The following is a 13,017-nucleotide window of genomic DNA, read 5'->3' on the forward strand; positions in this document are numbered from 1 at the left end:
AGTGGAGAATCTTCTTGCAGCCTGTGTGAAGAACATTCTAGAGAAACAGCAGCTGTAGACCAAGGTCAGCCGTAATAAGACAAACATGGGATTAGGCCTGATCATGTGTGTGTAGCGGAGGTTTTAGAAGCGGGGTTTAGAATCATGCTGTTGTTATACAGTAGGTAGACCTGCCCGAGGCCTAGTCCAGGAGACTAGGGATCAATCCCCACCTGTGACATACGGAAGGTCCAGAAGGCTCTAGAAGGTTCTAGGATTGTCTTGAAACCAGCCAGTAAATCATTGCACAGTGAACCACTGTCGACAGTTGTCAAGTAGAGTAGAGAAGGCCGTAAGATTTTACAACAACGGTCATTCATATCAATATCTGACAACAATGTATATTACTTTGGTGAATGTGATATCATTGATTTTATCGCCTGATCAATGGTGAATTGTGTCATGTTGTCTGTCACCTAGCATTTATTAGACAACAAAATTTCCCCATTGGGGACAATAAAGGTTTTCAATCAATCAATCAATCAATTAAATTAGCCATGCCTTGACCCCAGTTCCCCACAATCCGAGATGTGCCTACTTTATGCTAAACCTGTAAGGTAGTTCACCATGATTCCTTTGTCAAATCTATCAGGTGTTTAACTGACTTGCAGGAAATGGGGGTGTGATTAGCGTCACGTCACTGTTGACTGCAAGTCTATGCGCGTTGCCTAGGCTAAAGCACTCAAGAAATAATTTGCATGAATGAAATAAATGATGCTTCTGTTCCACTGGTTGTTGTGTTCCACTGGTCCTCTCCCACGCAATCGTCAACACACATATTTAGTATTATTTGAATAGTCTACGTATCTTATTCTATAGGTAAAATCAAGTAAACTACCATGTCCTTAAATACGTGATAACAATCTGTTTAAAACATGGTGGTGGTGTTGTGGAGGTAGTGTAATAGTAGTGTGGAGGTAGTATACAGTAGTAGTAGTATGAATGAATGAATGGTCTTTATTGTCATTGATATAGTACAGGTACCAAACAACGAAATTTGGGAGGGGGGGCTCCCCTGGTGCTAGGAAAGAAAAAAGAAAAAAACAAACAAACAGTAGTAGCAGCCGTAGAAATAGTGGTAGTAGAAGTAGTAGTATTATACTAGTAGTAGTAGTAGTAGTAGTAGTAGTAGTGGTAGTAGTAGCAGCCGTAGTAATAGTGGTAGTAGTAGTAGTAGTAGTAGTAGTAGTAGTAGTAGTAGTAGTAGTAGTAGTAGTAATAGTAATTGTAGTAGTAGCAGCAGTAGTAATAGTGGTAGTAGTAGTAGTAGTAGTAGTAGTATACTAGTAGTAGATCTGTTATGTAGGACTAGATGTTGATATCCCTCGATACATACATACTTAAGGCACCGATGAGACTCTGTGGTGTTCAAATGAGCGATGGCATCCTTTGGGTTGTCAAGTGGGCGCCCTCCTTCATGAATGTTTCGCTGATAAGCCCACGACACCTCCAGAGGGTTCAGCAGTGAATCCCAGCGTCCCAGGTTCACTCCCTAGATGCGATCAGCTCATTTGAACGCCCGGGTCGAGTCCTTTCTCTTCATCCACAGCCACTGGCTCCCCTTTTCAGCAGCCCTGGAGAGGTCCTTGATTGCCTGCCGGTGGGTCTTCCCTCGCACTCCCATCTCCCTGAGTAGCCTGGATGTTGAGGTGGCTACGAACCCTCTGCAGCCTACTTCCACTGGGCGTACCTTCGCTGTCCAGCCTTGTTGTTGGGCATCTGCTGCGAGTTCAGTGTACCTCAGCCTCTTCCGCTCGTAGGCCTCCTCCACTGCACCCTCCCAGGGCACAGTGAGCTCGATGATGTAAACGAGCTTGAGCGAGGCTGACCACAGCACAAGGTCTGGTCGCAGGTTGGTGGCTGCGATCTCAGCTGGGAAGCAGAGTTTCTTGTCCAAGTCTGCCAGCAGCTTCCAGTCCCGTGCTCTGCCCAGCTGCCCAGTGTCTGGTCTTATGGTGGTGAGGCTGGCTTGACCCTCGCCCTCCCGAACAAATGGTGCTTGCTGCCACCGGGATGATGGGGGAGGAAGGGCGTTCACACTTGTCCGTTGACTTTCCAGCACTGCTGCAAGACTAGTAGTAGTAGTATAGTAGTAGTAGTAGTAGTATAGTAGTAGTAGTATTATACTAGTAGTAGTAGTAGTAGTAGTATAGTAGTAGTAGTATTATAGTAGTAGTAGTGTGTAGCAGTAGTAGTAGTATAGTAGTAGTAGTAGTAGTAGTAGTAGTAGTGTGTAGCAGTAGTAGTAGTATAGTAGTAGTAGTGTGTAGCAGTAGTAGTAGTAGTAGTAGTGTTAGTAGTATAGTAGCAGTAGTAGTAGTAGTAGTAGTAGTAGTAGTAGTAGTAGTAGTGTGTAGCAGTAGTAGTAGTCAGTGGCGGCTGGTGCTAAACATTTTGGGTGGGGCACAGGTTATGGGGGCATGCTCCTCGGGGAAGAATATCAACTTTAAAATCTGGATTTACAGTCGATTTTAGCATGAGAATAACAGTGTTTCCCCTAGGTTTGCTGCCTTGGGGGGGTGGCATGGACCGTGGCATGGACCCCCCCCCCCCCAGGGGGTAAGACCCTGCGACATACCCAGGGCCGGACTTATGCATGGGCTACCCTGGGCTTGAGCCCAGGGGCCCCGGGCTACAAGGGGCCCCAAAATAAATCCAAATGTATGAATAAATATTTGCTCTTTGATTTTGAATTAATAAATTACGTTCAAATTGGAAAAAATTGTTTTGTCGCAGCGCAGGGCACGGAAATACAGCCCCCCCCCCCTCCCCCGCGGGCATGGAAATACAGCCCCTATCACTATTCCTACTGGACGCTCTGATGAATGACGTGTTTTAATTTGTTTAATTATACATTAATTATACATAATTAATTATAATTATACATAATTATATATTAATGTATATTTAGGCCAATGGAGAGGTTTACATCGACGCGTCACGCGCAGGGCAGGGGCATCATCTTTGGTGGAGCGATTGTCAATGTCATGATCATGGCGGACAGGAGGAATTACGAGAGTGGAGCGCAAAAAAGAAAAATGAAAAATGAAAAAGTGGAACGCGAAAGGGAGACACTGAGAAAAACTCCAAAACTTACTGGGTTTTTCAAACCAGTCGTAGATGCTTCATGAGTTCAGACACTCGCGCCCAGACACATACCGTAGCTGTCCAATACACACCTCACTTACATTTCGTCTCAGGCACCCACACACTCCCCCCACGTAGGCCCTGTTAGTGTAGGTTTGTTATTTTGTCTGTCTTTATTAAATACATTTTTTATTATTGTCACCCTTGTCTCTGTGTCCGTCTGTTCTGGGGTTCTGCCACATTTGACCGCTTGGTTCAGGCCTAACACTTGCTTTTTCTTCATGTGCTTTATGCCAATAACATACTCCATTGGGATACGTGTGTTTCTGGTCATAGGTTCTGGTTGGTGTAGTTGTAGCTTATCATTTTTAGTGTAGGTAGGGGCCCGAACAATGACTCAAGCCCAGGGGCCCCCACCCACCTAAGTCCAGCCCTGGACATACCAGCGTCATGTCCAGGGGGTGTACTAACTTGTACATTAAGCCGCCTCACGCTACGGAAACAGGAGATAGGCTCCTTCCCTATGGGCCATTAGGCTCGAGAACCATCGGTTCTCAAGGCTACTTACTTATGTGGTCTTGACTACCTGTCCACTTTCTCACCTGGTTCTTGCTCTCTCTCTCTGGTGTGCCGACACCATCCTGCTCTCTCTCCTTCTCTCCCTCTCTATCCTCCTCTCTCCCTTTTGCTGTCAACCAAAAGGCAAACATAACAACCAGAGTATTTATAATGCCCACAGCAATCCAAAATTCAATTATAATTATGTTATAAATTGATATGGATCAATTTATAACATAATTATAATAGAATTTTGGATTGCTGTGGGCAATGCAGTCAGATAATGTCATTTTGACATTACTCTCTCACCTGGAAAAAAAAACATGTCCAACTATACTATACAAAACAGACATTTCAAATGCTTCAATCCACTGTCCATGTACTGTAAATATGCCATTATGGTATTACCAATGAAGCCCAATTCTAGCAGAATAAGAAAGATTGTATATCTAATTTAACTTAAGTAAAATAATAAAGTGCCTCCAGTTAGCTCTTTAGCTGGCATGTGTGCAGCAGACTAGCTCATCTCATCACCTCTGAGCTAGCTAGCTAGCTTGATAGTTCTTTGACACTATTTACAATGGAATTATAGTCATTGTCAAGTGTCAGTCAGACACTTTCTAGTCACAATAATAACGACCAATGTTAACCAACTTTCTCTGTCAGAACACTCAGCAATTATATTTGCTAACGTTTCAACTTGCTTACTTTCTATCTGAAGACATCTCACCCGGCAAAAACTCTCTCGCGTCGCGCGCACAATGTTGTATTTCTGGTTTGGAGCCGGAAATTGCAAAACGTCACGTTTGACGTCAGACTTAGGACTTAGGACGGCCGGGGCGCAATTTTTGCGCCCCGGCCGAGAAATAGGAGACAGCCAATTGGAGCGCTGCTACAGCTCACGTGTAAGCCAAAAGTATTTGGCCTGCCATAGACTTGCATTCGGCCGGCGCCCCGACTCCTCCCCCTATGTATTTTAACAGTGAATTTTACACACACACAGATAAAATGTTTATTGTATTGGAGGATTTTTAATGAATGCTGATAGGCGCCGACAGAATATCAGCCGCATTTTGTGAATAAACAATGTTTATTTAAAAAAAAAAACGTTTACAAATCGCAACTAGGAAGTGAAGGTGGGGGCGGCGCCCCAGCGCCCTCTATCGGCCAGCCGCCACTGGTAGTAGTAGTAGTAGTAGTAGTAGTAGTAGTAGTAGTAGTAGTAGTAGTAGTAGTAGTAGTAGTAGTAGTAGTAGTGTGTAGCAGTAGTAGTAGTAGTGTAGTAGTAGCAGTAGTAGTAGTAGTAGTAGTGTAGTAGTAGCAGTAGTAGTAGTAGTAGTAGTAGTAGTAGTAGTAGTAGTAGTAGTAGTAGTAGTAGTAGTAGTAGTAGTAGTAGTAGTGTGTAGTATTCACTAAGTAGTCCTTATTGAAACCTCTTGGACCACTTAGAGGTTCTGATTGGATCTCCGGAGTGTTAACCCTGAACCCCACAGGCCGGGCTGTTTTAAATGGTTCTGATTGGACTGCAAGAGTTCCAGCCAACACACTGACTGACTGTCCCCAGTTGCAGCCTTGCTGGGGGGTCAGCTCAGTATTCATTTCATCAACCACTTAGGCGTGAGTGCCAGTGTAAGGCCTATTAGCTAGTGGGCTTTTTTAATGGTAAATGGACTGCACTTATATAGCGCCTTATTCCGAAGCGCTTTACAATGGCCTCTCATTCACCCAATCTGACACACATTCAAACACTGATGGCGGCAAGCTACCATGCGCCGGACCCCTCACTGGGAGCAATTTGGGGTTCAGTGTCTTGCCCCGGGACACCTCGACACGTGGCCAGGCAGGGATCGAACCGGCGAACCGGCGACCTTGCAATCATTAGACACTAGCTCTACCTCCTGAGCCACAGCCGCCCTTTGCTTCAGCAGGCGGTTCAAACCCGGGCTGGCCACGTTTCAAGGTGTCCTTGAGCAAGGCACTGAACCCCTAATTGCTCCAGGGTCGCCCTCTATTGCCGACCCCTTGACTAGAGCATAAAATACCAAATTCCAACAACTGACTGACAAGTTGATTGCATGGCAATAAACAATTATAATTATTATTATTATAAATAAAAATAGGTATCAATGGACCTAAATGGGCCTTAACCAAAATAGCATAGAGTTTCTATGTAAAGAGTATGCAGATCACACACAGAGCAAGGTCCTAATCAGTGTTTACCCAGAAGTCACTTAAGACATTTACAAGTCTTTAAAAAGGCCATCATCCCATTTACCTATTAGCTTGTTGACATCACTTCCTTCTGGCACAGACCCAACAGACTCACCTGTTTGTGGCTCCTGCTGTCCAAAAATAAAGTGGAAAGGTGGGAGGGAGAGATGGTGTCACCTTGGTGTATCCAGTAAGAAAACAGACTTAATAATAATAATAATAATAATAATAATAATAATAATTCATTATATTTATATAGCGCTTTTCCGAGGCTCAAAGACGCTGACAATATGGGAAAAACGGGAAACACAGAAACAACAAGCAACAGATAACATGAGCACATAGAACACAGAGTTAATGAACGGGGGGAGGGGGATGGCAGGGTTAGGGGAGATGGTTAGTGGTAGGGGAGGTTGTATGCATGTCCAGGGGGGGAGGGGGGGTGGCAGGGTTAGGGGAGATGGTTAGTGGTAGGGGAGGTTGTATGCATGTCCAGGGGGGGAGGGGGGGTGGCAGGGTTAGGGGAGATGGTTAGTGGTAGGGGAGGTTGTATGCATGTCCAGGGGGGGAGGGGGGGTGGCAGGGTTAGGGGAGATGGTTAGTGGTAGGGGAGGTTGTATGCATGTCCAGGGGGGGAGGGGGGTTGGCAGGGTTAGGGGAGATGGTTAGTGGTAGGGGAGGTTGTATGCATGTCCAGGGGGGGAGGGGGGGTGGCAGGGTTAGGGGAGATGGTTAGTGGTAGGGGAGGTTGTATGCATGTCCAGGGGGGGTGGCAGGGTTAGGGGAGATGGGTAGGGGTAGGGGAGGTTGTTGTTGAAGGTTGACTTCATATAGTTAGAATAGATTAGATTCTACTTTATTGTCATTGACCATGACACAGTACAGTACTAAGACAACAAAAATGCGGTTTGGCATCCAACCAGTGCAAAAAGACATGAATTATGTACACAGTGCATGGTATGACAGTACACTGTATATATTACCGTGAGTATAAGTAAATGAATATAAAGTCAATATACATGCAATGGATATGAATAGTATTAGTTATGTCATGAACTGGTTTGCCTACAATGAGTTGAAGTCACCTGATGTGAGTGTAAGTTATGAGATCTCAGTTAAATTCCTGTAACCCCACTGGTTACAGTGTAGGTCATCTGATCTTCGACCTGTGGTTGGGGGGTTATCAGGAGAGTCATATAATCCCTGTTATGCAGCAGAGGATGACCTCGTCTGTTTCTACAGGGGATTGGAGGTTGACATTTGGCCTGGCTGATTAGCCCCTGAACGCATAATCTTATCAGAGAAGCGAGGGAATAGAGGTGTGTGTGTGTGTGTGTGTGTGTGTGTGTGTGTGTGTGTGTGTGTGTGTGTGTGTGTGTGTGTGTGTGTGTGTGTGTGTGTGTGTGTGTGTGTGTGTGTGTGTGTGTGTGTGTGTGTGTGTGTGTGTGTGTGTGTGTGTGTGTGTGTGTGTGTGTGTGTGTGTGGTGCCATCTGTGTAGCCCCTGAAGAGAAGCCGTCTCTGGTCAGGGGACGCCAGTAGGACCCAGGAAGGCAGACCAATCACACAGTCCCATTACAGGACTCAGAGACAACGCTTTCCCTCCATCAGCGGCCCCCGCAACCAATAGGTGAGTCCTGCTGCCGCCGGCACTGGGGAGGGGGGGATGCGACTATAGTGATTGATGGATCGTTGGGAACTAAGCTACAAATATGAAGAGCTGTTTTTGTGTTTTTGTGTGTTTTTTTTGTCGTTATTTTACTCTGCATACCACTTTATTTGATGACAACCACAAACAGAAAGCATGTCACTTTCAATGCACGTGTGTAATGGTGTCTTGCTTTTAGACACGACATCGATATATCGAGACACAATATACTTTAAAGTTTTTTTTATAAAATACTAAATAAAGTTATATTCATATTTAGAAGAATCTTATTGGATTCCACTGAACAATTTAAGCGATAGACGTGCACCAGGACCAATCAGGAGTCAAAACGACGCAAAAACCTGGGCTGATTATGACGAGGGAGTCACTAGATGCTGCTGTCCAGTATTTCAAAACGTTTAATCTAACATTTAATCACAATGATGCAGATTCGATTTTCTTTGCTATCCAGGATCAGATCTATCTAACAGATTTCGAGTAGTATAAGGGAAATCAGCCAGCTCGATTTGATCCTGGATAGCAAAAAAGAATCGGGATAATTCTTTTTTTCAGAAGTATCAGTATATTTATTGGGTTACGAATACCAAATAGACAAGTTGTTGAAAGTATAAAATCACCCGATTTTACATTTTTAGAACAATACAAAACAAAAACAAAAAGGACCGTACAAAAAAAGGAGGAAACTAAGAAAAAATGGTAAAAGAGAAGACTCAAAACAAAACAAAGAATGTCGCACATTCGGCTGAATGAACATTCACACATCAAGAAAGACAATCGATTATCATTGTCATAACCAACCAGTGATCAATGAATATATAAATACAAATAGTAGCATTCTGTGTGCTTTGTAATATAAGTAATAAGACTTATAATAAGAATAATGTAATCACCTAAAGAAGGAATTGAATTAACAAAAGAGAGAATAGGATCCCAAGTTTTGTTGAATTTATTAGAGCAGCCCCTTATATTATACTTAATCTTCTCTAGACATAAAAAGGACATTAAATCCTTAATCCGGATCATTCTGATCCAGAATTAACATTTTGAAATACTGGGCCCAGGAGATGCACTAGCCTGGACACCATCTGTAGCAGGGGTTACCTTATAAAGGAACAGCATATTAACATGAATTGAATAGAAATTCATTCAACAAATTGAAAAAGGATTAGAAAGGCTATTATTTTTGCAGTTTATAATGCATTCATTGACCTCTAAATCGATCCTAAATTGATTTCCAGACCAGTTTCTTTTTTTTCCTCAAAGCGATAACTCATTCAGATACTTGCTGCTCACCTCCTTAGAATGAAAGAGACACAACACCCAATCAGACATGGCAATGAAGAGAAAGAACACTGTTTTTCAACCAATTAATCCCTATCTAGTAGTCTGGGTGATTAACTCTAGATGTGCTGGTATTGGCTAATCCTGCCCTGGCTCCTTAACTCACAAACTGCCAAAGAACTGGTAACCTAGAAGTATTTCCCTAGCAATAAAACAATACTTTGATTAGCTACAAAATATGATAATTTATGCATTTTCTGGTGAATAAAGAATGTTTTGGCATTCTAGAATGTTGACAATTTAGGTGACTTTACTCATCCTCTGCACTTAATGAGTTAAAGCCTGTTGTTGGGTCGACAAAGGACTATGACCGAAAGCTGGCGCAATAAACAAACGTGTTTTGCACAGATTTGAGTGTGCGGACGCAGTTTCTTTTGCACTCTATTAAAGCCTGTTGTTACCTGGTGGAGTGTTGTTTTCCACCAGTGTCAGGCCTCCGTGCAGGAGGGGGGAGAGAGAATGCCTAGCCCAAAGCAAGGTTACCAAGATTGAGGAATTGCTGGGATTGGAAAGGTGAGGATTAAGACGTGCAGATCAGGGGTTTAGTGGCAAAAGAGCTTTGATGAAGACTAATACACAAATACCAAAAAACAACCAGCTTCAATTTTTGTTTATTTATTTGCACCTTTTATTTAGCCTAAAAAAATTAGGCCAATTAGCACTATCTTAAAGCTCAAATCTACATACAGTACTGGACCGTGAAACCAGGCCGCTCAATGAAAGGCCCTCACCAGCCCCCCCCCGCCCCTCCCTCAAAGAACGGAAGCACTGAGTGGTGACGTGAGTCATTCACTGTCAGTAACAGCGTCTAACACCCTCCACACCCCTCTCCTCCACTCTCCTCCCTCTCCTCTCCTCCACTCCCCTCTCCTCCACTCCCCTCTCCTCCACACCCCTCTCCTCCACTCTCCTCTCCTCCACTCCCCTCTCCTCCACTCCCCTCTCCTCCCTCTCCTCTCCTCCACTCCCCTCTCCTCCACTCCCCTCTCCTCCACTCCCCTCTCCTCCACTCCCCTCTCCTCCACTCCCCTCTCCTCCCTCTCCTCTCCTCCCTCTCCTCTCCTCCACACCCCTCTCCTCCCTCCCCTCTCCTCCACTCCCCTCTCCTCCCTCTCCTCTCCTCCACACCCCTCTCCTCCCTCCCCTCTCCTCCACTCCCCTCTCCTCCCTCTCCTCTCCTCCACACCCCTCTCCTCCCTCCCCTCTCCTCCACTCCCCTCTCCTCCACTCTCCTCCCTCTCCTCTCCTCTCCTCCACTCCCCTCTCCTCCACACCCCTCTCCTCCCTCTCCTCTCCTCCACACCCTTCTCCTCTCTATCCCTCCTCCTCCCTCTCCTGTCTTGCTTTTCTCTTTCCCTCCCTCCCTCCCTCCATCCCCCTCTCCTCCACACCCCTCTCCTCCACTCCCCTCTCCTCCCTCTCCTCTCCTCCACTCCCCTCTCCTCCACACCCCTCTCCTCTCTATCCCTCCTCCTCCCTCTCCTCTCCTCCACACCCATCTCCTCCCTCTCCTCTCCTCCACACCCCTCTCCTCCCTCCCCTCTCCTCCACTCCCCTCTCCTCCACACCCCTCTCCTCTCTATCCCTCCTCCTCCCTCTCCTCTCCTCCACACCCCTCTCCTCCCTCTCCTCTCCTCCACTCCCCTCTCCTCCCTCTCCTCTCCTCCACACCCCTCTCCTCCACACCCCTCTCCTCCGCACCCCTCTCCTCCCTCTCCTCTCCTCCACACCCCTCTCCTCCACACCCCTCTCCTCCCTCTCCTCTCCTCCCTCTCCTCTCCTCCACACCCCTCTCCTCCCTCTCCTCTCCTCCCTCCCCTCTCCTCCACACCCCTCTCCTCCCTCTCCTCTCCTCCCTCTCCTCTCCTCCACACCCCTCTCCTCCCTCTCCTCTCCTCCACACCCCTCTCCTCCCTCCCCTCTCCTCCACTCCCCTCTCCTCCCTCTCCTCTCCTCCACACCCCTCTCCTCCCTCCCCTCTCCTCCACTCCCCTCTCCTCCCTCTCCTCTCCTCCACACCCCTCTCCTCCCTCCCCTCTCCTCCACACCCCTCTCCTCCACACCCCTCTCCTCCCTCCCCTCTCCTCCACTCCCCTCTCCTCCCTCTCCTCTCCTCCACACCCCTCTCCTCCCTCCCCTCTCCTCCACACCCCTCTCCTCCACACCCCTCTCCTCCCTCCCCTCTCCTCCACTCCCCTCTCCTCCCTCTCCTCTCCTCCACACCCCTCTCCTCCACACCCCTCTCCTCTCTATCCCTCCTCCTCCCTCTCCTCTCCTCCACACCCCTCTCCTCCACACCCCTCTCCTCCCTCCCCTCTCCTCCACTCCCCTCTCCTCCCTCTCCTCTCCTCCACACCCCTCTCCTCCACACCCCTCTCCTCTCTATCCCTCCTCCTCCCTCTCCTGTCTTGCTTTTCTCTTTCCCTCCCTCCCTCCGCCCCCCTCTCCCGCCTTTTCCTCAATTTTAGGGCAAGATGGCACGGGACATGTCAGATAAGGAGATCCTGAAGATGGAGCTGGATCAGCTGAAGCTTGAGAGTGCCAGTACAGCCAGAGAACCTGTGAGTGCTGACAGACAGAGAGGGGGAGGGAGACACACACATACACACACACGCACAGGCACACACACACACACAGGCACACACACACACACACACACGCGCACACACACAGACACGCACATGCACGCACGCACACACACACACACACACACACACACACACACACACAGACACGCGCACGCACGCACACACACACACACACACACACACACACGCACACACACGCACACACACACACACACACACACACACACACACACACACACCACTAAACTGTCCTCTCCCGCTCCTCAGATCTCCAAGACAGCCCAGGAGCTTGTGGACTGGGTGGAGGGCCACTCTACCGAGGACGGCCTGATCAAGGGAGTCCCGGAGGACAAGAACCCTTACAAGGGAGGAGGAGGGGGAGGCTGCATCATAACCTAGTCCCCCCCCCCCCACACAAACACACACATGCGCGCACACACACACGCACACACACACACACACATACACACACACACACGCACACACACACACACACACACACACACACACACACACACGCACACACACAAAACAACACAACATCAGGCCTTTTTCAGAGCCGTGAACGTTGGTGTATAGCAGCGCTAATATAGCCTCTCGTTCGTACACCACGCGAAACAACGAACGTCACTAGGGATAGCTGTTTTTGACGCGTCACACTGACGTCCAAAGGATCAGGAGGAACGGAGGTGTGGCAATGTTTGCCTCGGGGTCATGTGGTACCAGGATTTCGATCTTTGACCCTGTCCTCCTCACTTCCTGTCTGTAAATAAAGTACATCTGGTTCAACAGTGCGTTGGCTTCTCTTGACTTCTGCCGTCCATTCATCAAGCAAGAGCAGTCGTTTTAGGCTGTAGACTGAGACTGTATTTTTCCCATATACCATATAATTTGGATATAGGCTTATATATCATAAGAAATCACCTACAACCGATTTTCATAATTTCATAATTTCATAGTTTCATCATGTCCTCAGTTATAGAATTTAAAATGCAGAAAGAACTACTGATGCAGTTGATTGAGAGCAGGAATATGTGTGTGTGTGTGTGTGTGTGTGTGTGTGTGTGTGTGTGTGTATGTGGAGAACTATAATTACCTCAGTCCATTATCATCATTCTAAGTCCACGTCTATTTGCAAGTCAGAACATTTATTATTTTGTTATATATTATATTTATTATACATTACATATTTAATCAATTGACAGCCCTAGTATAGATAGATTAGTATCCATTGTGAAGGATTTGAGGAATATTTTGTATCACAATATATGATATCCACTGTGTGATAGGGGAATGTCAACAACTGTGAGATGGGTGTCTTATATGCTTCTGTCTGTGTGAGAAGACATTTTTGTTGGGTTGGACTTTGTTACAAGCTGAGATCAGAGAGAGAATGTTCGTATATCGTATATGCTTACATTTTGGAATAATTCTATTGTTCTGAGGATCCAGCAACCCGTGTTCATCATATAATACGTCCTTAAAATTATAATAATCAATAATCAATAATCTGATCTATCAATTGT

General features: G+C 46.6%; 1 protein-coding gene across 1 annotated transcript; it reads left to right on the forward strand.

Moving 5' to 3' along the window:
• Window positions 1-11,377: 11,377 nt before the first annotated feature.
• On the forward strand, window positions 11,378-11,890 carry gngt2a (guanine nucleotide binding protein (G protein), gamma transducing activity polypeptide 2a; the record flags this gene model as incomplete). Its single annotated transcript, XM_080524291.1, has 2 exons — window positions 11,378-11,464; window positions 11,759-11,890. The coding sequence occupies 2 exons, from the start codon at window positions 11,378-11,380 to the stop codon at window positions 11,888-11,890; spliced, it is 219 nt and encodes a 72-aa protein (XP_080380417.1).
• Window positions 11,891-13,017: the final 1,127 nt, after the last annotated feature.

Source organism: Nansenia antarctica, assembly GCF_963989245.1.
Source record: "Nansenia antarctica genome assembly, chromosome: 2".
In the NCBI taxonomy this organism is placed as follows: domain Eukaryota; kingdom Metazoa; phylum Chordata; class Actinopteri; order Argentiniformes; family Microstomatidae; genus Nansenia; species Nansenia antarctica.